Source organism: Aythya marila (genome assembly GCF_965140915.1).
Source record: "Aythya marila genome assembly, chromosome: 6".
NCBI classification, from domain to species: Eukaryota; Metazoa; Chordata; class Aves; order Anseriformes; family Anatidae; genus Aythya; species Aythya marila.
The window spans coordinates 29,039,812-29,067,473 of NC_139047.1; the positions used below are offsets into that span (position 1 = coordinate 29,039,812).

At 40.4% G+C, this 27,662-nt stretch overlaps 1 protein-coding gene across 7 annotated transcripts; it reads right to left on the reverse strand.

Moving 5' to 3' along the window:
• Positions 1 to 298: 298 nt before the first annotated feature.
• Positions 299 to 27,662, reverse strand: CCNT2 (cyclin T2). Of its 7 annotated transcripts, none has more exons than XM_082763277.1 (10): positions 27,412 to 27,619; positions 26,833 to 26,914; positions 19,192 to 19,320; positions 18,042 to 18,102; positions 16,889 to 16,951; positions 11,030 to 11,075; positions 9,512 to 9,675; positions 7,524 to 7,594; positions 6,147 to 7,296; positions 299 to 6,048 (listed from the first exon to the last, which is right to left on the reverse strand). In XM_082763277.1, exons 1-10 carry the CDS (start codon positions 27,429 to 27,431, stop codon positions 5,984 to 5,986), a joined length of 1,851 nt encoding a protein of 616 aa, XP_082619403.1. In that variant the 5' UTR covers positions 27,432 to 27,619; the 3' UTR covers positions 299 to 5,983. The 7 variants fall into 7 exon arrangements, with proteins under 7 accessions (XP_082619403.1, XP_082619404.1, XP_082619400.1 ...); XM_082763278.1 differs by adding an exon at positions 13,899 to 14,060 and having other exon boundaries at positions 299 to 7,296; positions 27,412 to 27,557; XM_082763274.1 differs by having other exon boundaries at positions 299 to 7,296; positions 27,412 to 27,662.

Here is a 27,662-nt window from a genome sequence, read left to right on the forward strand (position 1 = left end):
TAGAACTTTCAAGGGCTGAGCCCTCAAGAGTTCAAGACTCTGACTCTTGTACCAGCAGCGAATTCAAAAATGAGCGTTTTACAAAACAAAGAAGGAAAGCAACAAACAGTTTTGGTTTATATAAGATCAGCTTCCCCCAGAGTGCTTAGCATTTTAGTTACTTAAATAGCTTTCAAATTTTATCTTATTCCAGTAGCCTGACTTCAGAGAGCAATTTGGTCTAAACTTTATAAAAATGAAGAGAAATCAGTAAGTACTTTTAGCAAAACTCTTTATTTGTGTAGTTTCTCTAGGTATGATGTCACATAACAGACAGCATTATGCCATTATGAGAGAAATCCTAGCATCACAGTAATCTTCCAATCTTAAACAGTTATCAGTCCCATTTTGAGGAATACCGCTTGGTCCTCATGCCAAAATCCATGGCAACTTGAGTATCTTCACATTAAAGTACCTTGCAGAAAAAAAGGTAGGAGCCCTGGCACGTGAACTCAAGTGAGATGTACATAACTCCAAGGTGTATATTAATTCTTCCTAGATTAAGGGAGTGTTTCCAAAAAAAAGCTGAAAAGTAAATATGAATTTTTATTTAGCATGAAATGATACTGAGATGACAGTCACAAGTGGGGAAAGAATGGGAATGCTCGAGGATATGCAGTTAATTCGAATTTTCAGAGCTATGAATCCTCCTCCTCATGCACATCTTATAACCGAAACTAAGATCTGTTAGAGTGTGAGTTCTCTAATGTTAGGGTTAGTTGTTATTTGGAATTTAAATGTAGTGTTTAGTCCAGCTACGCTAACATTAGTTTTCTACTTTTTTAAAAAAAAGGTTTAAAGTTTTTAAGACAAGACTCTGAGGTTTTTTACTTGTTTAACCAGATTTAGAGAATGAGGGTATTATTTAATGCCAGCACTTGCAAAAAGTTTTTTTTTTCAGCTTAAGCGTACTTGAGAACAGGGGATATGTGCTCATGTACCAGCCCTGTTCTCAGCACTGCTTAACCAAGGAGTATGTTGATGTAGGGAATCTTGGGCATCACGTAGACAAGTCTAACTTTGTGTATTTCTTACTTAAGGAGATATAGATGTTTCACATCAAAATCCAGATACCTCTAATGAGGCATCTAAGCTGATAAGGAGAAAAGTTTTTTAAATCTTCTTAAATCCTTATTTTTGATGAAAAGCGCCTCACTGAAAAGAGACATGCTTTACAATTTACAGTATTTGAGTAGGACAAACCTTATTTATTTTTTTGAATTTGCTGCCTTCATTTCTAAAAAACAGAGGCCAGAAGCAAAACAGCAGTGAAGACCCCACTGTAAAGTATGCAGGCTACCAAGCAGCAGGTACAGCCACTTTGCTGTAATGCCAAGTTTCCTCAACATTTAGAGTTTAAATTCAAGCATATGAAAGTATGTGTCCCCTTATCACTGTAGGGGATACCTAGTATATTTTTTTTTATTGTATGCAGTAATATTTAAAGCTCTGAGCTCTGTTCAGGAAAGTTAGGTTTTGTAGGTGTGCCAACCCAACTATTCTGCACTGGTCTTGAAACTACAACCACCCATGACATAAAAATTTACATCTCAAAATACATTTATCGACCATACTTCTCAAGGAAGCAGACATCAAGCTCAGAAACCCACAGTCTTTGGAGATTCAGGTTCAAAATTAGCACCGACTTGCACAGCTTTCTCACAACTTCTGGCAGGAACTGCTGCCATTATCTACAGCCCTATCTAAATTCCAGTTTTTGCACGTAATCCAAAAAGGCCAAAAGTTCTCCCCTGAGGAAGGGATTCAAGCACTCAGAGTAGAGTAAGTTTTCTCCCCTAATTTTCATAGGGTCCCATAGCCCAAGGCAGCTTCAGGAACTGAAGTTTACAGGTACTGCCAAGGAACACAAAACTTCTGAACTACAGTAAGAAAAAGGGTGCAGTTTTGAGTACAGGAACACCTAGGAATCAAAACCAGGTACTTCCAGCTTTTTAGTTTAGAGAGTTGAATTGAGTTTGCTACATTCACCTCCGGAGAAGTCAGAGAGAGTCATCCTCCACAGCAATGTGAGAGAAAACTCCTGGTGTTATTTTTTAAATTAAAGTGTACAGAATTAAGCATTTCAGAAAAAAGAATGAATTAATTAGCTAGTTCAGCTTTCAAGTCTTTTAAGATTTATTTTTAGAATTCATTTCTGGAACATGTGTTTACATTGCAATTAAAGAAAGCAAAGAACGTGTTTGCTAAATCCCCTTTAAGCAAAACTGACTGGGAACCTTTCCCCTGTGGTCTTACAGAGACAAAAAGCTGTTGTCAACACCCTTTCCCCTCCATCCCCTCCCATTCACTAAAAGGAAAAGCTATCAAGCATGGCCAGCCACTGCACACTGAAGTTACATGGTACAGGCTCATAGACCCAGGCTGGATAAGAAAACATACATGCATCTCTTAAGATGCTGTAAAGTGTCTAGGTTTTGCTTTTCTGGCACGCAAACAGAATTTGCAGCGTGTTCCTAAGCCTGGGCACCATAACATGAAGCAAGCAAGGGAAACAAGTTATACATGGAACTTTAAAGTAATTTACTATTTGATTGTTTTGATGGAAAACAGTGTTTTTGCCAATAATTAACAGGGATCTGCACATGAAGTTGGAAAATTAAACATAGGAAATGGGATAATTTCTGCACAGTTGAGGTGAGGTAGGGAATTTTATTGAAAATACTTTTTTTTTTTTTTTTTTTTTTTTTTACAATTTCTTAGAAATAAAGTTTCTTTCTAATCTCACACAAATGGCTGTACCTCAAAAATTCAACTATGCTAATATGAAACATTTATATTTACAATTTGCCAAAAGAATATACAGAACTGCTGTTTTATGCAAATACCGAAGTACCAGATCACAGTGAGATACATTACTTCAGCACTCCCACCATTAGGAACAGAATTAAGTTTCAACATACAAAAGAATCTCACTATTCTACAAACCTTGTATCTCACAAAAAGGGAATATTTTTAATAGTGTCATAGCAAGGTCTGCACTAAAGCTTAATTTTACAAAATTACATAATGCACGTACTCAATTTACAACAAAAAACTTGTAATGGGTGATGAACAGAGTAATAGTGTCATCTGTTAGCCTTTTATTGCATTTATTCAGTCATTCACTTGGGAGGTTGAGGCTGATCAGTGAGTGAATTTTCACTCCTTTCACACACCTCAGCCAGGCCCCAATTCACACGATTCACTAATTGGCAGTGGGTTTCGGTCAGGGAACATCAGTGGCATCTCGCTGCATGTCCTCTCCTTCCCTCTCACCCCCTACTCCCACCACACTGAATTTAGTTCCGGACACAAAGACAAATACAGTTTCACATATTTACAGTCACATTGAAAATCAAAACCAATGACTTTTATGGATATTCTTTACAGAGAAACCAAAAATCAGTTTGGATCTCAATGTAGCATAGCAACATTTTGTCCACAAGGTTTCACAATTTCCTAGAATCAAAATAGGAAATAGTTATTTTGAAACAGCACCTTAAGATGAAGACCTATGCTCTTTTCCAATTTCTATTAGACAGGCACTAGTTATCATCCAGACATTTCAACTCCAACTTATGACAGCAATTGCTATATTTACAGTACAATATATTGCTTATCCAAAGTGGCTGTGTAAGATGCATTTAATGGCACAACTATTTAAACAGACTTGAAAAGCAGTGTAGTGCTTTAAAAGAAGAGCAGTGTAGTGCTTTAAAGACAAAATGAAGACAACTTACTGCTTTTTCATCCATCTGCCCATGCTATAGCCTAGGACAGTACATAATGCAGATTACATTTGCTAAAAGCCAGATCTAAGCGTAGAGCTGAGATGGAAAGGAAACAGACTACAAAAGGATAGAAAATACTCAACAATGCAGAAATGTAACAAAGGGTTTAAATACATTCTGAACAGAGAAAATCAACCACAGTAAGGATAAGACAGCTTTGCATTTTGTACATGGGCCGAGATTTCAGGTTAGATTTAGCAGAAGATGCCATCAGGTTTCCATTTAAATATTCCTTAGTGTAAAAAAAGTATCCATAGTTCATTCAAATAAAACTTATTCAAGTAATTACAAGCGTTTGCATTACTGGAAAGAGAGTATTACATAGTAATTGATATACCTGTAGTTACATCATACAGCAACTACCATCTGGGTAGGTTTTGAGCAGTTTTATCATTTAAAGCACGCTTGAGTAACACAACTGGAAGGGCTAGGTGCCGGGTCTGACATCTGAGATGACAGAATTACACAAGCACGAAGTGAAGGAGGTGGCTTAGCAAAACTAGCAAAAGCCTACTTCACATCCTGTTTGCTTCTGAGTTAAAATAAGTGACTAAGAACTGTCTGTTGCTACCATATACTGAGTTTGTGTTGAGGTACTTCATAGCTTATGAATAGTTTTGAGTAAGAACCCAGAAAGTCAGTTCACTTATCCAGGCTGAGCTGTAGTATTGGCTTTGAGAACACGTGAACATTCACACCTGTCATATATTTTGAAACACTGTGGAAAGAGCACACAAGCTGTAACACTGACACTTGCAGGCAGATAAAAATGTATGCTAGTGGTTTAACTGGGAGACTGATTTTTTTTCCCCACAGAGCTGAAAAAACAGAACAAGTATCTTCCAATTTGGTAACTAATGACAAGTACAATGCACAGAATCAATGATAACTATTTTATTGTTGGAATATAAAGTTGGGATATCAATAGTTTTATTCTTATTTACTGTGAAGACTGCATTCACCTGTAAAAGAAATATGGCATCACACACAAGTACACTTTTTGGATTTCAGAACATGGATATTATTCTGAAATGGTAATGGAAACAGTGACTCCTGTTTACTATTAAAATAAATTATGACTTCTTAAAAAAAGATGATTTTCCCACCATGACAGTTAGGAATTGCAGTTAAGTCACATTAAATCTACGTAACCATTATTAACAGCTCTGTGTCTATTTTACTGCATCAAGCCAATAAACATTTAAATGCACTTCACATCAAGATATTATGTAAACTTTTATTTTAATTCCTTTTTCCTTCAAGAAATTAGGGACATTTCAAAGCTCTGGCCACAGTCAGCAAGCAGAGGCCCACCCTGTTTCCTGCCTCGTGGGTAATACTGTCTGGTGGAGACCCTACGTGGTACTGGATACCTTCTCTAGTGAAGTGTCCCTTTTAAGTGGCTTCCAATAAGGCCTACAGTTTATAAAGATAAACAAGACAAAGTGCCATCTCGGTTTGGGTAACTGATGGACTCTGACAAGATAAAATAAAGTTATGTGTATTTTGTTATACTTACAAGCAGCTCCAATCCTGAGTATTTATGGTATATCTAAACATACAAAAATGTATGTACATTTTTCTCCACTTTCTTGTAAACAGTTGTCAGTATACTGTTTTAATCCCTTTATCTTCGAAACATGCAAATCATACATACAGTATAAATACACAAGAAAACAATTACACTCATTCAAAAACTAAGCAACAAAAAAGTTGTGGCTGCGGTACTCAAAATTATAAATAATCAATGCTCGAGGCATCCTATGCACCTAAAAGCAGACGTTCATTCTACTGTTCTTAGCTGCAGTTGTAGAAATACTGAGATTTTTTGCACCTTCCATGCTATTACAGTATTTATAACACTATCATATGTGGAGATAAAGACTCGTTTACTATACCTCTTCTTTTCAGAGTGAAGGATAAAGCAGCACTTACATATACTGAAACCACGGCAGCAACAGCTGGTGTTGCCACTGCTAGAGTAGGAAGTTTTCCGTTCTAACAATTCTTAAATTAAAAACAAAAAAGGAAAGAAAAACAACCTAAGAATCGACTACATGTTCATTCCTTGGGCACTTAACAGCGAATCCAGCATGTCGAATGTGTCTTTGTAGTCCATATGCTGGCTGTTTGTACTGTACTGGTGATGGGCATCAGGACCGTTCTCCACTGGCTTCTTGTCCAGTTTCACGAGGGTGCTGAGATGTCCGTAGCCCACCTGGTATGTGACAGGGGGAGGAGGGGGTAAGGGAAGGTTAAAAACAGAGCTGTGAGAGGATACATACTGCTTAACAGAGGAAGAACTAGATGAACTACCTGAACTTTTGGAACTTTTGCTCATTTTGGAGTGGTGGTTGTGAGAAGCATCGTTGCTGTGCAACTTCTTCCTTGACGAGCCGGAACTAGAGGAATTGCCGTCACTACTCAGGCCAACGGGGCTCCTCAGAGCAGTCGGTGTTAAGCCGTCAGCACTATGCTTACTGCCGCCACTGCTGCTGCCACTGTGAGAGTGGGAGTGCTTGTGACCCATGCTGTGGTGGCGATTTAAGGAGTGGTCTTTGTGCTTCTCCTTGTGTTCCTTGCTAACGTGCGGACTGGAGTGCTTACTTTTTCCACTGCCCTCATCCGATGAGCTATGTCTTTCTGAGGAGGAAACTTTAATTTTCATTTTCAGCTCCTCCTTACTGGCACCCTTTTCTGTGGGCGGGATGGGTATGCGCAGTTTGAGCGAGCCTCCCTTTTCTTTTTTATCAGACACGTGTTTTTCAGGCTTCTCTGCGTTCGTGATGGGGATTTTCATTTTAATGGGAGACGTAACGGAAGCACCGCTGGCTGTCTGTGCCGGCATGTGTTTTTTGTGTGGCTGTTCGCCTGGGGTTGCTACGTAGTGTTCTCTCACATCCAGTTCAAGGGTTTCTAGTTTGCGTTTCTCTCTGTATTTATCCAGAGACATTTTCTGAGGAATTATTACGGGAGCAGCAACTTGTCCGTGGTGTTTGTTTCCTGACTTATGAGAATACTCTTGTTTGACAGCAGAATGCTCGGCAAGTTTGTCGGGTCTGTGATGTACTCCCGAGTGCAGCTGTACAGACGTCCCAGGCTGGAAGTTCATGTTATACTGACTAGGAGGTAACGTCTCCTGTTTCTGAGAGTATATTTGTTCTGTCCTGCTTTGTTCTTGATGCTGAGGCCATTCCTGGTGGGATGCCAAATTGTATGAGGTACTTGGCATCCCTGTTGCTAGTATTGCCAAATTTTCAGGTGCATGACTATCTGGAACAGAAATACTTCCTGAGGTCAGAGGTACCGGTGCAGGAAATGATGTCGATGGTTTTTGGAAACTTGTATTCGCGGCCACACCAGTAACTGTATCCACCAAAATGGAATTCTGGACCAAAGACGAGCCAAGAAGCGAGTTCTCGGACACCTGCCCATCACCTTTAGGTTTCCTAGCAGCCTGGTTAGCCTGTGCAGAAAGGAAACAAGTGAGAAAATACACAGCTTAGAATACTTGTAAAGAACATCCAGTTTAGCTCAAAGGTGAGGATAAAAGCTGACTCAAGGTTTCATCCCCCAGCCCAGCTACAGGAATAAAGAACAAATAGGATAAAGCTCCGTTTTTTCCCTTGATTCATAGTTCTCCTACAAGTTCATCATTCCTTTTGGCTAAATTCTTACAGGAAAATTTCTTACCCGCCAATTTCTAATTCTCTTCAGCCTGCTAGGTGTTTTTTCCAGTATTTGCAGAAACTCGTGCGTTAGTTCTGGGTAGAAAAACAAAAAGAACATATTTTATATCTGATTCTGTAATAAGCAGGTTTGCCTTTAATCAGTTTTCTAGACTAACAGCATACTGCTTTAGCAGTACAGGTTACACATGACTTGAATTGATATTTAATCAAAAATCTTGTTTGATAAGTGCTGAACAAAAATGGCTGCAGTATTTCACTACAACAGGCTTTAACCACTACATGCACTCTGAAAAGCAGATCCGCATTTAAGACTTACACTCTTGCAGAGTCTGTATTTATTAGACCAAAAATTTCTAGAGCTGTACAAACAGCAGCTCTTAAAATAACACATTTGCCATCCAGTTTAAGCATTTCCTGTGTGATGTTAAATTTCCCTTAAAATCTAAACCTCTAAGTCACCATTTCAGTCATTTCACTGAACTTCAGGAGCAACCAGTAACAGATCTGGGCAAAACATCAGCCATGGGACCGTAGGAAGCACTATTTTAAACAACAGGTTTCAGTTCATTTGTGTTCAAGGCAAAGCAGCTGGCTGTGTTTAAAAAAAAGTCCCTGCAATTAGTAGGCCCACAAGGAAACCTAGGGCTCTACACTTGTCAGCTACAACAAAAATACTTTCAACTGAAATTTTGTGTTACTCGTAAGCTAAAAATAAATTAGGTGCAGTCAGAACTCAAATGGGAGAGTAGCCCTGTTGCAGGTCTGGAAGAACTGGCTCCTCCTGAACCACACAGCAGGTTACAAACCAAGTTGCTCCCAAGTGCAAAAGCACCTCACCACTTCAGTCTGCTCCCACGTCTTTGCTTCAGACACCAGCTCCACAGACACTTACAGAGTTAAGCAGTGGTCACTGCAGGCTCGCAGCACACATCTCACAGGATTTTAAAAATTACAAGGATGCATGCCTACCAAACACGCACAGGCGACAGACAGCTGAGAAGACAGGGTAGTGGCTGAATTTGAAGGTACAGCTTAAAAGAATCCTAAGACAGAGCCATTTGAGCTTGCAATTTCAAGCTCACTCAGATGCTGTGATTCACGTGGCACCTACTCCGGTTTGCATTTTCAAAATATAATCAGGCCATTAAGAAATGAAAGCTCAGCTGACAGGAAGAGCACGTCACGGGGAGCTATGCTGGGCCGTACCATGCCTGGAGGCTTCCATCAGCACCTCTCTGAAATAATTCTTCGCTCTAGAACTACAAGCAAAGCCCAATGGATGTGAGCCCCCCAGAAACCACCACCTACATAAGGCAGCTACAAAGGCCGTAAGTTCAGGCCCCACTGCAGTAAGTGCCATTTCTGCCTTCTAAACCCTATAATCCACAAAGCAATAGGATAGCCCACAGGTAGTAGTGGGTAACAACACGGAAAGCAGGGTCAGAACAAAAGCTGGTAAGACGTCTAGGCATATGGTCTTCTAAGCGTGTTTTCTTCCTGAAAGAAGCCATTTAACAACAAGAAAACTATTTCTGCAGGAGTTTGAGGTATCATAGGCTCTGCTTACGTTAACACAGAATTATGTTTGTTGATGTTAGATTTATGTAGTTTTAAGAATGGCTGTCTCAGTGACACTGTACAATTGAACACCTGTGTACATAAAATTATCTGGATTCCATGGATTTGCAGAAATGCTCCTCTAGCTGTTTGCCCTGCCCTGGAAAGCCCTAAAAAGCCAACCTCTAGCCTGTACCTAACAAAAGGTCTGTGCATATCCCAGCTCACACATTGAAATCAGAAGGGTCTCAGAACTATCCTCCTAAGCTCTTCCCTCTCCTATACCTTCCTCATACCTGAGGACCCTCTGCACGAAGTCCGTGAAACTTATTTTAGGCTTAAAGCTATATTCTTACTATGCTCTGCTCCTATTCTTAGGGACATTATTAATAAGCACTCGAAACTCAGATGTGGAAAGGCAGCACTACTTACCATCCAGCAATTCCAGAGTAACCGAAGGATCCACATATTCCCACCAGTGTTTCCCATCAGTCGATACTGGAATCTCCCAGTTAGACCACTTGCAGGCCAAGTGAATGCACACACATGCTATCACCGTAGGCTTGTATTGAAGACAGAATGTAGTAAGGTGAAGACTGTTGCATAAATTTCATAATGAGGAACCAAAGGAAATCAAACATGTAAAATAAAAAAAAACAACAACAAATCAAGCATTAACACACAGCATAAGATAATTTGTCAAGTAACAGCAGTTAAACATTAATTCAAGGAACATATTTTGGATTAAGTTCTTAATGTATCTTACTGCCCTAATAAAACAAAGGATAGGGCATTTATCTGGCAGAAAGTTTAATTTGCTTTTTCTATAAAAGCGTAGTTAACAGTAAAGAAATTTACCAATTATTCTACTGTACTTAAGTACTAAGAAAGAAATTAGTATAATATGGTCAATTAAATTCTACCTACAGTAAAAAAAAAAACAAACAACCATACAGCTCATTATGCAGCCTCCAAATTAGTCTAGTAAATGAAGGTACACCCAAGTTCGACAGAGGCCCAGTGAATTACTTGTCAGCTTAGCTTTCACTAGGCCAGAACCTGGGATATTTGTGAACTCAGCTTCAGTTTCCAGCTGGCACCAGCACAAAGGCATTGGTTCAGTATCACCACTTTATCACAGCTTATCTTAACAGCTGCTTCAAATACAGAACCCTGCCCACTAAGGAACCCCCAGAAAATGCTTGGCTGGAAGAATTCTGACCAACCAGTAGTAGATATTACTTAAAACTTAGCTACATACAGTTTAATTCTGATTAAATAAAGCTCAAAGTTGTCTTGCAAGAAATAAATTGGAATAATCAAGAAATCAATACTGAAGTCTGCTCTCAAATTTTACCTTTCTACAACAGGCTACCCATGTACAATCCCCATCTGGAATCCTTTAACTTTAATACAAGTACTTAAGTTTTCAAACTGTATGTTAAGTTTAAAGAGCTGTTTCTAAAAGGAAGAACATTGGACTACTTCTAGTATATTGGAAAAGAAAAATCAACTGGTTGAAAAGATCTTAGGCCCACTACAATTTTATAAGTTAAGATTGGATCAATATATTTAAAGTTAAGAGAAAACTGCCATTAACTACAAGTGTAAACTGGAAATAGTTTTGTACTTACCAAGATGCTCGAATTTCTAGGTTAAGTTTATCTCTTTGTAATCTTTAGCTGCTATTCAGGCTACCAATTTTAGACTTATGCACTCACAATCGAGAAAATGTCATCAGAAAGCACCACTACACTTCTCATTGTGCATTTAACCCCTTTGTGCCGTCAGGCCCTTGTACAATACACCGCACTGCAAACAGAAAGGTACCACCACTGTAGATGGCCCAGTCTCCTGTTGCAACAAGGGTAAGACACATGTAGGGGGCCCTGCAGTAAAGGAAGCTATAGTGTGCTACAACAGTGCAACAAAGAGGTTCAGGATAACAACCTGTTGGTAGCCATGAAATAGGATGTCTGTGCCAAATCCTTGCTTGCTGTAAGAAAAAGAAAAACAGAGAGATTAAGCATCTACTCTAACTCCTGTTCATTCCAAAACTGAAGCAATTTTGCCTTCCATAAGCACCATTTCCTATTTTCACAGAACTGATTTGAATTTAACTAGCTAGCCTTTAAAATCTTTCCAAGATACGGACGTGCCCATTACATTCAGCAAGTGGAGATGGCCCAGTCCTTCAGTTCCCTGACTCTGCCCCCCAAGACAACCCACAGAACAAAGTTCCCCTTTGCTTATCTACCCCACAAAAGCCTCATACATGGCAGCACTCTCCTCTAGGCACACCTGCTTCCCCACCCTCACCTATGGCTGCCCCCCAGCGTAACCCTGCCCCACCTACACACTGCAGCAAGGCAGTCCATAGAAGCCAGTTCCTGGTACAGCGCAAGTTCTGCCCTTTGAGAACACAGTGGGATAGCTGGAGAACCCACCACACCCCCAAAACACAACCACGTCTCTCCCCTAGCACCTCAGAACACAGCAAGCTCCCAAGACAGATGGTTAACAAAACTAAGCAAGTTTTCTGCTCCCCTGATCAAGGGCACAGCACTCATAGCATTTTGTTACACATTTCTGTTAAACCTCCATTGAAAATTCTGGTACGAATTAAATGACTACATTTTAGCCAGACAAAATAACAAAACAAAACAAAAAGAAAACACACAACCCAAGACCTCAACGTACCAAAAAGGACAAGCCAATGACTTCCAACTGCTACAACATCTAGCACTAACCCTACCAGGAAAGCCCCCGTGATCCTCACTCAAGTAAAGGACTTACTGTAACACGTACATAATGGGATAGCTGGGCACAATGGCTTAAACCGAGGATTGAACGCAGCCTTCATTGAATTCTTACTTTGACACTACCACTTGAAATCAGTGCTACCTGCAGAAAGTGCATTGTTGAATTTTATGTCAAAGGGTACACTGTCACAAAGCTTTATTTTAAAAGTGATCTTTCTATTAAATTTGAGAAACACTGCAATGGCCTTTAAAATTTAATTTAAAGAACGTGTATTAAAAATGGGATGATTGCCAGAGGGTGTTAATCAGGTTTGTCTTCACACTACACATCTGGGCAGAACACAGAATAGAAAAGAATACAGAAGTAGCAAGGTAACAGGGACCACTGCTACACAGATCTTACTAATCCATAATAATCAGAAGGTGACCTATGTGACAACATTATACTATAACATTTAGTTTCCAAACTATAATGGTAATTTTATGCCAGATAGGTATGTTCAATTTCCTCTCCCTCCCATCAGAAGTACCAGGCAGTATTAACAATGTGAAATGAGACTATTATAACAAATGAAAATATAAAATGCTTTAATAAGACTGGAATTGATATCTTGCTCTTAATTTTTCAAATAATGTTTAAAAGCTCTTCAATCATATCTACGTTCTGTACAGTTACACTGTATTTGAATTTTGGGACCAGACCAAGAAGCATCTCTACTCTCACTGAAATGGCACATCTGAAAAAGGAGGAAAAGCAGATGCCAGAAAACTTCTATTTAACATCAGCTTCAAAGTTGAGTAAATCAAAACACACACCTGGAAGAAAAGAATCACATCTTGAAACACACGTTTTAGCCTCAACAAAAAGTCAATGTGATAAAGACCTTAACCTATCTTACAGGCAGTATCGTACTTGTTTCAATGTGCTTACAGCTAAATAATGAACATTGCCAAAACCATGCACCACTGAGAACAACTGTCCCAAACTCTTCTCTTACATTTGGGACAACTTTGGTTCAGCAGAATCTATCCACTAAAAGCTAATCAATCTTGGTTCCTGTATTTTGTTATTTCCTTTTGTGGAAAGTGCATCTCCAAGCTAAAATCATCTGGAAGTGCAGAGGTTAAAACAAGCCAGCACAGCTGGTCTGTTACAACTCACAAGCCTCAGGACAGATGACTGACAGCAGCCATTAACAATCAGTTTTATATTTTATCATTCAGGAGTGATTTAAAAACACCTAACCTGTCTCACTGCTGCATAAGCGACCGTAAGGCAGGGGATTACGTAATTAGTAATGAAGATTTTCAAGCAGGACTTGCAGTCTCGATACACATCCCAAAAAAGCTACTGAGTTCAAGAAATTACCAACATGAAGCCAAAATATTTCTTACTGGACATGGCCACACAGTTCAGCTGATGCAATTCCAAGACATTCTGAATCTTTTCTTCACACTATCTTTGATCTTGAGACAATCACGAAAACGCAACTGGCAAGTCACCCTTAGGAGCACGGTGGCTTGCTGTGCCTAGGACCCTGGGAATGTAGGCAAGCATCCCCAGGAAGAGGAGGCCGCAGATATGCCAGTCAATATCAAAAGACAGAAAAGGTTGCCAAAATCCTTCTGAGCAAAAAGAAAACAAAAGCCACAGGCCCCGAACGGAGCTATGTAGGCAGACACCTGCTGGAAAGAACTGGAGGCAGCCACGGTGCAGGTGTTCAGGTCTGAGCAGTCCTGGCGGCTTCTCTCTTGGAAGCTTTTAAATGCTGGGAACAGGCCTGTGAAAGCCTAAGGTGAAAGTTCAGAATGCGAAGGCCGCCGATAGCGCGGCTGGAGCACAGCTGGTGTCTAAGATCTCTCCACACCACTGAGATTTAGGTTTTCCTTAGAGTACCCTCTGAAAAAGCAGATTCGTTCAGATTCACTGCCTCTTCTGCAGCCTTTATCAGCCAGACTTAACCAACAGCAGCAGCGCACAGACACTGCTGTATGTTTGCAGAATTTGCTACTGCAACTTCCAAAAGATTAGTAAGGATCATGGGTGTTCGAGATACCTGATAACCTGCAGAGCAGCAAGAACAATCCTAGAAATCCTTGTGATCCAATCTTCAGTTCCAAAAGAGTGTCGTGTACCAACATGGCAAAAGGAATGACTGAAGACTTCCCAAGACGTGGATAACAATATAGATTCTTCCCCTTCAAGCTCCACCAGGAGGCTGAGAACAGACTTGATTTTGCCCCAGAGCTTAAGAGGACACTGCGATGGTCTCAGCACTAGGGCAGCTTCACTGCTGAACTAGCATGCAAGCCAGTAAAGGTTTGACACCAGGAGCAGGTTTTTTTTTTTTCCTCTCTTCTCCTCTTCAGCACGGAGCTTCCATGGAATGGGCACTGGAGCTTGCTGACAGGCCTTCACAGATCCACTGCCCCAGATTCCTCAGAGGACCTAAGGAATGATGGCCCTGTTTCCTCTTCTCAGTCTCTTGACACTGAGGAAGAACGGTGCAGAAAAAAGTCTGAGCCCACACCTTTCCTTGTCCACTACCCTGACTAAGCTGTACAGATGGAACAATTTAAGGAACCCACGGATCTCTGAAGATCAGAATGAATAATTAGATACACCTCATGCCTCAGCATCATGAGTCACTACGCACCTTCCCAGTCACCCCTTACTGACAATCTGTCTTGTCTAATACCACTTTCAGACAGGCCTTCAAACAGAGACAAAGGGTTCAACTTTTCCTTTAGTTGTACGTTGAAGCAGATTATGGCTGTTTGCACCAAGTCCCCCTGACTAGTTCAGCTTCCAGGAATTTGTTCTGGTAGGCCTCTACTAGTCACTGGGTCATCTGACAAAGGACTTGGCTAGAACTTGTGAGCCTCAGCAACAGAACCCATTTCTTAAAGGTAATTACAGATTACTACAGGTGAGGGCACGAAGTGCACCATCCTGGATGCAAGATAACAAGAATTAATATAGGAATCAGCCCATTTCTTAGCACCTTTGTTAAACTTGTTTTAGCCAGCTTCTCTGAGGCACCAGGGCACTTTCTCACCACACTGCAATTCAACACACAGGTGCTGAGCCAGAGCCTTGTTAAGCACAGCCACAGACCTCAGCTACCTTGTAGCCTCTCTTTTGACTGCTCAGTCAGCCAAATTATCTCCTTCCCTTCCTTCTCCTCTCAAACACACAGTTGAAGGTTTTAATCATAATAGTCCCGGATAAATTAATCCCCTTTAATATAAGAGGGGATCACTTTGCCCTTTAGAATAATACTTCATGTCCAAGACAGCATATTACCAGAACTGGATGAAGAAACCTAGGAGGGGGATATGCTGCCAGGAATTCTACTTGCATGTACATATACCAGGAAGCATGCCTACCCGAGACAGGAGGTTTTCAAGCACCTGTTGTATTAAATTCACTTTGCACAAGTTCTTGGGGTATGTAGATTTTCAGCCCTCAGCGCAGTCTTCAGATTTCAAGACTTCATATAATTTTGAATTTTATGTATTTTGTTAAACTGCACTGACATTAAGTACTAGCTTGAAAACGTCAAGTTTTAAAAGTAGCATGTACCTTCAGTGTATGAACTGTGTTAGTACACAAAAGCAGCACGCAAAACGCACAGGAAAAAGCTGAACTGTCTTAGAGGGTTATGTACTTGAGTAAAAGAAATGAAGTTTCTGTAACATATGCCTTTCTTCTTCTAAGCTCCAGGAAAACACACTTGCTAATGGAGAAATCGTGGAGTAGCTACCATGCTGCTTATCACCCCTTCCCACTCCCCTAAGACACAGAGCTGAAGTGCAGGGGCTCACGCGAAATCAACAAGAAGTGTGCTAACTTTTATACTGACCAAGAGCTGAAAAAACAAAACAAAACAAACAAAAAAAAAAACCATGACAGAACTTTCGAGCTGCTGATTCACTGAGACACTAGGTGCAATCAGACTTATGCACTGAGTCACAATCAAATCTGGACAGAAAGCAAAGAATCTTCTTAAAGAATTGCAACAAAGCTACTTTATATGCAAATAAGCTACAAATGGCACCAGCTCTCCTCAAACTCTGAAGACACTACACCACTAAGGTACTTCAAAATGGGAAAAGAAATATTTCTCTCTCAAAGAACAGCTTTCATTCTAGAGTTACTAGCAAACAGACCTAGTTAACATGATAATGTTATGCCTACCTTTCCTGTATTTTATAGGGGGGGAGAAAAACAACTTTGAAGCATTTAACTTCGCATTTTTCAATGTGAACAACAACAACTAATGACTAAAGATCAACAACTACAGTCTAATAATTTCCAATTCAAGAACACGATCAAAGTGAAAAAGCACTTAAAATCAATTTTTCATCCTCCATCTTATGAAAAGCTCTTTAGAACTCTAAAGGAAACTGATTTAAGAGTTAAAGAAGGTGTACCAACACTCAACAAAAAAAAACTAAAGAACAAAACAGATTTCTAGCTAGAGTCACGTTAATGAACTGCATGTAAGTTAAGAGGATACGAAACACCAAAGGTTGGAGGTTTGCTACCACCCAATCCAAATTAAGTACGTCCTTCTCTAGAAAAATAATTAGTCACATCTTTAAGTATTTGCATGCAATAGCAGACCTGCTATGCACTCTTTTTATCCCATAGCTCATTACCTAAAAAAATTAAGGTAGAAAGCTACTGTTAGCTATCAACCAGCACAAAGACTAATTCTATTACTATTTCGTAAAGCTACTTCAGAGTGAAAATAATCAACCCAGAATTTAGTTCTCAACTAGTAATTGCTTCTGTCATTTGAAAGAACATGGAACAGATTATTCAATCAAAGCTACTAAGCAAGCAAAAGAAAAATTCATGAAGGACAAAGAACTGGACTCTTCATCAGACTGTAATGGTTAAGATCAAACTTTTAGTAGTTAGCCTTAAACAAACTCTTTGGACAACAATTGTTCATATTGCACAAATAACATCACCTATAAATTTTACTAGAAATGTAAAAAAAAAAAGGGCTTACGGAAGGGGATAAAAGCCACTGACCTCTCACTAATTGCGTACATTTCACAACATCTGTGTGCGGATGTTCAATGGTAATCTCAAAACCTGAAGAGTTAAGAATATGTTTTAGAACTACACATTTCCATCTGTACCATAAAAAAGAGACCTTTTCCTTCCCCCAGAGACCTAATACCTACTAAACCTTTGCACTGCAGATCATGTAATACTATTTAACTGTTTCTTATTCTGCACTTTTGTATTTCTGAAAGGTAGAACCATTTCCAGATCAATTAGTAAAATATCCCTGCATTATCCCTCAAGTCCTACATAGAATATGTGAAGTTACTGCATTTTTCAGGTTGAACACGCACAAACAGTTTCTAGTATGCTTATCAGTATGAGCTGTATCACAGACACTGAAATGTTTATGTATGCACACGTCTGCTTTATTCAATCATTTCTGGGGCTTGAACATATTCCATCTATGAGATTACCAATTAAGTCAATTTGTAGGTCAGTCACTTCAAAAGCCTTTGTTTATTAAGCTATTTTAAGAAGTAGGTCACTACTATTTTCTTCCTTTTTTTTTTTTAAAGCAATACACTCAAAGTGGTATTTAGGAAGTCAGTGTTCTCAGGGCTGCCAGCTGTAGTTGTCTCTATTTATGTTAGTTTAAAGCCAGAACAGTTTCTTATCAGAACACTGCATTTTTGATTTTGGAACTACCTGAATCCATTAAATGGTTACACTACAAATTGCAATGTTCAGAGGTAACAACTCTGCTCAACTAGATAGTATTTTTCTATTGAAAGGCAAAACAGGGAAGAGCACTTGGTATATAAAGCTTTTGCCAAGTGCTTCAGAACACATACAGCTGACCTAGCACATGCTACGTTGTGTAAATAAATACCAACACAATTAATACTTTGGAATAACATCTATTTGGAAGGGTATACATTTCTACTCCATCAAACTGTCAGAAACATTTATTTGACAAGTATTGGTATGCCTTTTTTCTCCAGAGTCAACACAACAGCAACTGGTGATATAAAACTAGACTCACAGGTCAGAAGTTGCATACAAAAAAAATAGTAAAATTCTAGCATACCAAAGGCACATCAAAAATCCAGCTACCTGGGTCCCATGACTGGCTCATGGCAAATGGGCTGCACAACAGGCATTTAAAAAGACATACCTAAAGTTTGAAGCATTATTGTTTCAAGTATAACCAGCTCTTGAGCTTGCTGAAGGTATGCCTGAAACAAATAAGCAAACACGTCAAGACGTAGGTATCTATCATCTCAAAATTTCAATTACACACTTCCTACTTGAACACTGGCATTATCAACATAAATTAAAGACCAGTACCCATGCCAGTGAGCACTGAGCATTCAGAATACTTTACTGCAGTAAGACTTCCTTCTACTTGTATAGGCCTCACTGTAAATTCAGTTATCCCTCAGTTACAGCAGCCTAACCATCTTTCTCAGTAAGATTTACTTCATTTCAATCTTACACAGTTATTCCAGCAAAGCATCGTTGGGAGGATGAGGACTGCTATGTACATTATGGAGGCTTGTCAGTGCAAACAAACTCAACTATCTCTACGCAGGTTCTCCATTTCAGAAGTACTTTAAAATACAGCTGGAGATACCCAGTTGGCCTGTGTTCTGGGCTCCAACGTATATAATAGTACACCTCCATGTGTCATTCCAAGAACTGGGAGCACAGCAAATAGCTTATATGTCAGTTCAGGTCCAGCGGGGTATAACTAGCTCAGCCTGACATTCCAGCAGAGCAACTCTGGTGCATTTCCACCATACTTTCTCACAGTTGGTTCCAGGAAGCTTCATCACAGGAAAGAAAATGGAAACTGTGAAGTAAGTGGAAGCTGTACAAAGTCTGGCAAATGGAAGGAAGACCAGTATACAGCAGAGACAGTGGCTGACTGCCTGCATGGCATCCTTTAAAACAGAAGGTAGACAACAGCACAGTCAGCCTCTGGCTGAGAGAGAGGAATACTCAGTGTCCTCAACTCTCTACACAAAGTATGGAACTCACAAAACCATGTGTGAAACCTCTCATTTAATGTCTCATCAAGATTTCTACTACACATGGGGAAGTTTTAAAAATAATGCAAGTTTAAGGTGAAGCAACCCTTCCAAGTGTCATAACACAGATACCTGAGTCCTCAATTAGTTACATTAAGTAATACAAAGATCTGAATGGTTTAAACACAGGTGTTTTTTCTAGTATGCAGACAGCAATAATCCAGTCAAGACAATGTAACAACTCGTCAGATGAAGCGTCATTTGATTATCTCTAAAACCATGACTTCCACCTACATCACTCTTTGTATCCAGTAGTGGCTCTTGAGGGTGAAGACAGGCATGTGCTACTTTAATAACATGTTCGAGTTTCCGTGGCTGTTCTTCCACTTTTGCAGCCAAGAACAATGCCGTAGGAGATATTATCTGAAGAAGAAAAACACAGATTTAACTTTTTACAAGTAGGACTTTATTTTTTATGGAGAACACAAACTAGTAATTAGAAAAGGTTTAGAGGTTTAATTTTTTTTTAAACAGTTCTGAAATCATGCAGCACAGTAAAAATAACCGATCATATTTTATTTTATAAGTAATGCAATCCTCCCAGCACCATGTGGAAGGAGTAGCATAAATGCAACATTACACTGAGTGAGATGTCTGTGGTCAAGCTAATTCTAGTTCAACACAAAAAGCACAGACTTGGTCCAGAAGATTTAGCCACACCAGAAGTGACTTTTCAGGTTAAAAACACTTGATGAGAAAGCTCATCCAAGTCCTAGCACAGTAGTGAGCCGTCACACCACCTTTTCAGCACGAGCTAAAACTGCTGATCTCAGGTTCTGCAAGCATGTGTTTCTCCTAAAAAGCAAGCAACTTGGCAGAGAACTTTAAGGAAAATAGTTTGTTACATAAATATAGGTTATAGAAGTATAATCATAGTAAGTGTAACCTCTTAGCACAGCCACTGATGGCACAGAAGTTTATTCCTAGAAACTTTGCTATACACCCAGTAGTATCTGGAGAGCAAAGCACAAAGATTCACAAAACACCAGTTATATCAGATATTACTAACGAAGACAAGTTACATTTAAAGATAATTAAGAAAAACAACTCTAGGTGTCATAAGCTGGCAGCAAAGCACCTACTCAGTGCTGTATCACCTAGGATTTTGCAATTAAAATAGTTTTGATGCTTAGCTGTCAGCTAGAATAACTGATTTATCTACATGTGGAACATGGCTAACCACACATGAATGAAAAGAATCAGTGTCCTCCTTGTATGCAAAAGTTGTCCGTGTTAAACATGAATTAAGATGACAGCAGAAATCTTCATGTAGATATCAGCAGATTGAATTGGTTAAAATTAAGCATTTCTTCAGGAATTTAAATAGCTGCTTGTTGAGTATGTAATTGATGCACAGTGTCAATAGTGCAGGTACTGGATTTTTTATCCAGCGCCCACACACAATTAGACTGAATGAGCTGAACAGCAGTCATACTTCCCCCTAGAATTTTCTTGTAAGTAGCTCTTTGTTATGCCAAAATTAAACATTTGGTATGAAATTCCCAATATACAAAAAACTGCAATAGGCTAATTAGAACTGAACATTTAATGATTACCCATTACATTTAAAGAGGCAACAAGTGCTCCCTTGATACATTTAAAGGCTCCTCAAATCACTCTGAAATGTCCACTTAGATCTTAAGGAGAACTTGTAAGCTGGCAGACTCGAGGAGAATTGATACCCTGGGAAGGTGATACCCTCTGATGCACAGAAACATGCTATTAAGAAACCCAGTGCTCTAAAACAACAACCAAACCACCACCACCAAGTCACAGGCAGCAAATTCTCACAACTGAGACCAAAAACTCCTTCAAGGACTTTGTAACTTGACCCTTACAAACGAGTGAAATAAAAGCCTGAAGTGAAGTGGTGCTGAACCAGGCCACATTAGCACTCACATTTAAGATCCTAACATTTTTTGAGAAGTTCATACCCACATTGTTTGAAGTAAAGACATGAAGTTCTGGAAGAAAATCCCTTTCCTAGGGCTGTACAATTTAAAACATGCCTCACTTAAGCCAGGAGACAAATTTCTAAGTATTACATGTGAAGGAAAGACTTTCTGGAGTTCAGAAAGCTGAAGTAACAACAGCTTTGAGGAGAAGTACAGTAGTACACACATGTAAGGGCAGTCACATCCAAAGCTGACACCTGATGCTAAGGATTACATTCTCCAACATAATCCTGAGCTTCTGGGAAAACCCAAGTTAGCAGACAGGGCTGGGAAGCCAGAGAAATGCAAACTACTGAGAAGAGAGGAAATTGAGAACAGTTAAGAATCAACAGTTTTAGGGAAAGGAGTTTGACAAGATGTTGTACAGACATGGAGGCATTATCTAACTAGAACAGGCTCCACTTTTTACCCAAGAGAGAACTGCAGTAAGTGGACTGTGATGACTGAACCTGGCATAGAAAGGACTCAGCTCCGTGGAATCACTGAGGGAGGAAAACTGAGTCATGAAGTGGATGGAATCAGGAACAGCCTGGACAGTGGGAAGCAGCTTCATTTGAAGATAAAATGATCCTTCCCGTGCCTTCACGACCACTCAGTTTTTATTAGTAGTTGTTTTTGTGTTTAAACAAGAGAGTCAGCAGTCACAGTTGGAGAGGAAGACAACAAAAGCTGTTTTCCTCTACGCAGCAAACCCAACTACGCTCTTCTCTCTCTCCTTCCTGCCCTGCCATCCCACCATTCAGGTTGCTGCATTCAGGCCTTAGTTCTCCTAGCTTCACATAGAAATTTAAGTCAAATACACCTGAATACAAGGCCTATTTCTACCCAGTCTGTGGTTCTGTTCCAAATTCTATACAGGGCATTTCCACATTTTACTTCTCTGAAAAAAAACAAACAAAACAACAACAAAAAAAAAACCAACATCCACCTATTACTATAGAAAATATTTACAATTCACAACCAATTCTTCAGAACCAAGCAACGAAGAACTGCACAACTCAATTAGCAGCAAATTCTCACTCTCTGTTACTCTACGTCTGACCGCACCAAGGTTTTACTTAATTCCAAAAACACGCAGCCTTCACCAGGCTGACTTCTGGATATTTTCTAATACACTGAAAAGGCTGAGATCATGCCAAGAAGTCTCCACGTAATTCCTGATCTCCAAGACCTTACATGAAACCGTTCTGTATGTTTATACAATTCGAAGTGATTAAGTGGCGTTTAACTCTGGTTCATCAGAAACCTACGTACGCCACAATTATCTACTTACTTAACGAAGTGTTGGCTTCAGGCCAAAGACTTTCAGGTCTTTGTCTTGTCTAGAACTAGGGTTCGCTTTCCCCGTTTAGAGTAGGTCAGTACTTTTGTCTCCCTTGGTATTTGAGGAAAATAGACATCCTAGTAACATTTCAGACTCGGCTTGCAGAGTCTTCAGTGAAGAACACATCACTTGCTAAGTGTCTAACTGCAAAGTTACTCATAAAGGCTTCAACCACTTCCAATTCTCAGAAATGGCAGAAAAAGCAAGGTAGAAAAAAAAGCAGTATTAAAGACAGACTTGGCAAAGCTGTAAGCTTTCTGCTACATGAGCATCCTCATTTGATATAAAACAAAATAATTAAAGTGAATTATTACACATCCAAAATGTTTAAGATTTGAGAAATATCTTCAGAAGACACATGATTTATGAAGTTAAATCCCACTTTCCTACTAGCTAAGAGTATCAGAAATCAAGTTCCAATGAAATAAAAATACAAAACACACAATCCTTATTATTATGATAGTCAAAGGGCATTATACGGCAAGTTTTATTGGTAGAAGTGGTACAAGTCCTTTTTGACACAAAAAGTACCAGACACCTTGTACAAAGTCTCACTGCAATGAAGACATTTGGAATAACCTCAGAATGCATCTGCAGCATGCACACAGCTTCCTGAGAACTCCCTCTCCCTTTTAACGCCAAGAGTAGTATGTTTTTAGGCTTGATGTGCAGCAGCTCAAGATACTAAGTGGTTTCAGTCTATGATGGAGCTGCAAGTGCCACTCTATGATGGAGCAACAAAGAACTGCAAGTTGTTTTTTTTTTTTTTTCATTTTTTAAAAAAGTAATTATTACCAGCAGCTTACACTGCATAAAAACAGCAACTGTGTTAAACTGCAAGATTGAAAACAGAAGTGTCTACAACCAGCCTCCCTGAAGTGTGGTGCATATTATGAAAGTTTTGAGAACTAGCACAGCTGCAAAGTCAATTCTTTAATATTGCAATTTGGATGGGGTGTGGAAGACAGGGAAGTAATAGAAAAACAGGAAACAAAAGAACTCCCCCCAAACTCTGCACATTCAACTCACCTACCTTGCACCTCAGGAAAAATTCCTTCCGCAGCCTCTCTTTAGGCACTTTACTATGTCCCACTGCATATCAGAAAAAAAACTGGCCGTCATCTAGTACATTTTCAACTAGTTGTTTGCTATTCCACACAGCACTTCTAAGTGTTAGATTTAAAAATACAGCTACCATTTGGATGCCTTACCTCTCATTTCCAACATACCACAAATTCTTCCCCCTTCTGCTCTTGAAATCAGTGTACTGCACAGTACACTTCTACAAGCAGCATTCCTACACAGTATTAACTGACAAAGTATCACAGAAGTAGTATTTTCAGAAGAGTTTTAATTTTCGAGATGTTTTGAAGTATTACTGTTAAATGCTAATATTTCCCATGAGAAGTCAGCAAGCTCTCCCACTCCCTGATCTTTGGGCAAAGTTTGTGCTCAGCAAACCAAAGTCACCGTGCCCTGGTCAGCTGCAAAAATAGAAGTAATGATTTGTACTACTGCTGAGGTGATTCACACTGAAACACGATTTGCATGGGTAGGGAAGATTAGTAGTCAGGGCATCCAATTCTCTTGACCAGCTTTAAGCAAGTTTTCACCATACTGGAGCACTGCAACTGCTCTTTGACTGCGGCATCAAAGAAACACGCTCTTCTTTGCGACTGGAAGTACTCTATAGATAAACCATAGCATTTCAAAATGCTAAACCACAGTAATTTAGTAAAAATATGGATATTGGGCCCTTAGAGCAGTAAATGCAACACAATCATAACACACACTGGCCACATTAACTGTTGTGTCCCAGCCCTGTGGCTCTACAGATTGTAAATACGGTTGTGAGTTCCGGTCCCTATTCACAGCTGATCCTCAAAATCTTGAAAGCCTGTAGAATTGTTCAGGAATAAAATTAAATTAAGATAAAAAGAACAGCATTAGGCCAACAGTTATTCAGTAAATGAGCTTCCCCTAGAAGACCTGTTTACTAACAGCAACGAAGTGCACGTGCCTCATATGTAAGACACACACACGTATTTGCATAACCCAGCGACTGTACAGGAGCACAAACACCCAAGTGCGCGTTACTCAACTGAAAACATTAACCTACCAATAAGGCAAGAAAATAAAGGCTAATTTTCTTCAATTAGAGATCATAAGGAATTCCTGCTAAAGGCGGTCTAAATTTCTACCCCAGCTGTCAGCTCCCTTCTTTCCAAGGATACACATCACCGCACGCACACGTTGATTGATACGCTGCATGTACCGTAAACCTTTTTAGCTAGGTCTTCCATCTGGCAGGACCTTATTACTTAATTTTCAAGCGCTAGTTTCTTCTTGCAGTGGATGAACACTGTTAGTATTTTTCAGCTTGCCTAGTACTCTGGAGATTTGATATTAAGTATTTATTACAGTCCTTGGCTTTTTGTTTCTCAACACAGAACCTGCCAGATGGTTTGGGAGTAAGAATTCTGAAAGAGGCCCCCCATTCACTCTAGAAGAATAGGAAAATAAGTAATTTCTCCATCAGCACACCCAGAAAGCTACTGCCTGGCCTTATTAAGAACTACTGGAAGTTATTCAGCATGAATCAATATTACCGAGTGCAAACTTGCAGCACACTTCCTTTCAACTTTTAGCTGAATGTTATTACCTGAGATTTAATGTAACAATGCACTTTATTCTGCTTTAACAGTTGGAGTTCTCATGGCATTCAGCCATTTCATAGCTAACTTGTAAATGTTAAGATTCACAAATATAACTGAAAGTTTACTTTTCATAACAAGGGCACCGCATATCCATGTACCACTGTACTTTCAGTTCCAAGTGACCCGGCAATTTCTAGCATCTGGCGAAAACCAGAACACGGCAGCTAAAGCTTCTTGCTACCTAAATCTATCCTTGATTACCAGCTAAGAGGACAAACCGTAATCTAGCAGGCAATGCATCACAGCACAAGCCCTTGCTCAGGCACCTTTGCACAGAGCAACCTCTCCATTCCTAGTCCAAGTCCACAAACCACCCACAAAGAGCCCCAGAAAGCTCCAGATGCCTCCGCAGCTCCAGGTTACTGCTGCACTGGTGGCACAGCGCACGGAGGGGGAGAAGATGGAATGAGCGCTTTACTGCCTTCGCTTGATATAGTACAGAAGCACTACTAAAAGACGTATTTTGTTACAAAGCTTGTTGGAACTTGATTCTCGTGTGTGCTATTCTTGCTCTACAACTAGAGAACTATTTCAGGGGAGCACCTTCTGGTTTATACATCTATCAGTTCAACACACAGCTCTCTAACACTACATAAAACCCGCGTTACACAGTTCTTCCTGTTGAGTGTTTCAGATTGATGCACACTTGGCTCCAGTTGCATTTATAGGCTTAGCTTTTATCTCAGATGCAAAGAACTACAGTCTTGGTAACAAGCTTGCTGCCTCAGTTTGAATTTATCTCCGATTATGCACAAAAATAATTAGACACACCTCTGAAATCCGTCTACAAATTACTATGTATTCCTTCCCCAGTGACCACCAAATAAGATGCCCATTTGCTCAGCCAACAACAAAGTCAACACCAGACACAAGAGTTGGCTAACGCTGTGACCAACTACGATCACTGTCTGCCCAAATTTCCAACCAAGGTTTGCAACACTCCACCCCTTGGTAGACGAAGGCCTACTCTGGTCAAGATCGCAACATCTTTCACACACCTAATTTATTTTGTCATAAATAAACAAGGTCTGAAAAAAAGAGTCATCCTCATCGCTTTATGACATACCACCAGCATCAGTGTTCTTGCAAAGTTAGCATGAAGTACTTAAAAAAATAAAAATAAAAAAAAACAAATACAAAGGATATCTAGAATCCTATTTTACTGTTTTTTTTTTTTCCTATTACATCCAGTACTCCGGACATAAAATAAAAAGCTTGAATTCTTGAAATCGGTATCACAAGATCCGTACTTGTTTAAAAAACAACACAACAACACTTAATTACAAAGAATAGTTTTACTGAAGAATTCTGCTCTTCATAACACTTACACTAATCAAATTCAGCATGCTCATTTCATTAGATGAAACAGGACGACCAGCGTTTTCTCAGCAGATTTTGCTTGTCTAACATGACTTATTGTCAAGCTCCTTAATACAGGAGTAGTGAAATGAATTTATGCTGGTTTTCAAGAGGAGATGCATAATCCATATGGATACACATCTAACCACCTCAGAATTGTCAGACACACCGTGCTAGCTCTGCCGCTGCCTTCATTAAGAAAAATGTGTGTTCCTGCACATCAGCCCTTCCAACTACAGCACATAAGCATCAGCCAGCTTCAAAACATCTAAACGCATTCTTCACACATCTGAGATGTGTTTGCTGATGGTGCCTAATTTTTTTCTTTAGGAGGCAGAAAACAAAACAAAATAATTCGAAGTTGAAGAGAAAGTATTGTTACCGCTAGTAAACCCCTGGCAAGAGGCTGGAAGGCCTATAAACACATTGAACTTTGCAATCCAGCAGAGGAACATAACCTTTGTTAGCTATGCTGCCAAAATCACAGGCACATTATTCCAACGTGTAAAATTGTACTTACGTTCCTATTAAACTTTGTGAAGGAATGGTGCATATAAAACCTGTGCATGTAAACAATCGCAGTATTTATTGTCAGCTGAGATCTGGAGGACTAGATTAAGGAAAGAGCAGGTATTATGAAAACCGCCTGTAACTAATGAGATCGTTGTTCCTTCTACACCAACCCTGGCTTCCAACACAGCTCCTTCACCTGGAAACGGCCCGAGAAGGCGATGCTGAGCGGCCCTGAGGAGCACTCAGCAGGCGCTAGCGCGGATCCCCACAGGCAGCGTGGCGGTAGCAGGCGGGCCCCCCCATTCATCACGCGAGCCCTCCTCGCCTGATGACACGCGCTGCGATACGGGCTCGAGCATTCGCGTTTTACCCCAATTTCATCATTTTTTTGGCCGGGGTTGGGGGCAGCCCCCAGCCGGCGGCGCGGGGCCCGCCCGCCCACAAAGCCGCTGAGGAGGGGGCTTCGGCCTCCTCCTCCTCCTCCCGCCCGGCGGCTAACGACGGTTAGGGACGGTTAACGACGGTTACCGCGGGTTACCGACCGCTGCCGCCCCCACCCGCCCCAGCCCCAGCCCCGCCGGGATACACGTTGAGGCGCTGGCCCATGTCCTGGATGAGGTTGGCCGCCTGCTGCCGGTACGAGAGCTCCTTGTCGGCCTCCACGCCGCAGCGCCGGGAGGGCGTGTTGTCCAGCTGCTCGCGGCTGAAGAACCACCGCGACGCCGCCGTCGAGCCGCCTCCTCCTCCTCCTCCTCCTCCGCCACAGCCCCGCGCTGAGGAGCCCGCGCCTGAGCCTGGTCCCGATCCCGCCGCCGCCGCCATGGCGCCGCCGCCCCC

Excerpts from the sequence above, each read along its gene's own strand:
- CCNT2 (XM_082763274.1), bottom strand. The coding sequence starts at position 27,647 with ATGGCGGCGGCGGCGGGATCGGGACCAGGCTCAGGCGCGGGCTCCTCA. Across the intron at positions 18,103-19,191 it reads TACTGGATACAAAGAGTGAT|GCATACCTTCAGCAAGCTCA; the intron begins GTAGGTGGAAGT and ends TATTTGTTTCAG. Across the intron at positions 7,297-7,523 it reads AGAGAATTAGAAATTGGCGG|GCTAACCAGGCTGCTAGGAA; the intron begins GTAAGAAATTTT and ends CTTTCTGCACAG.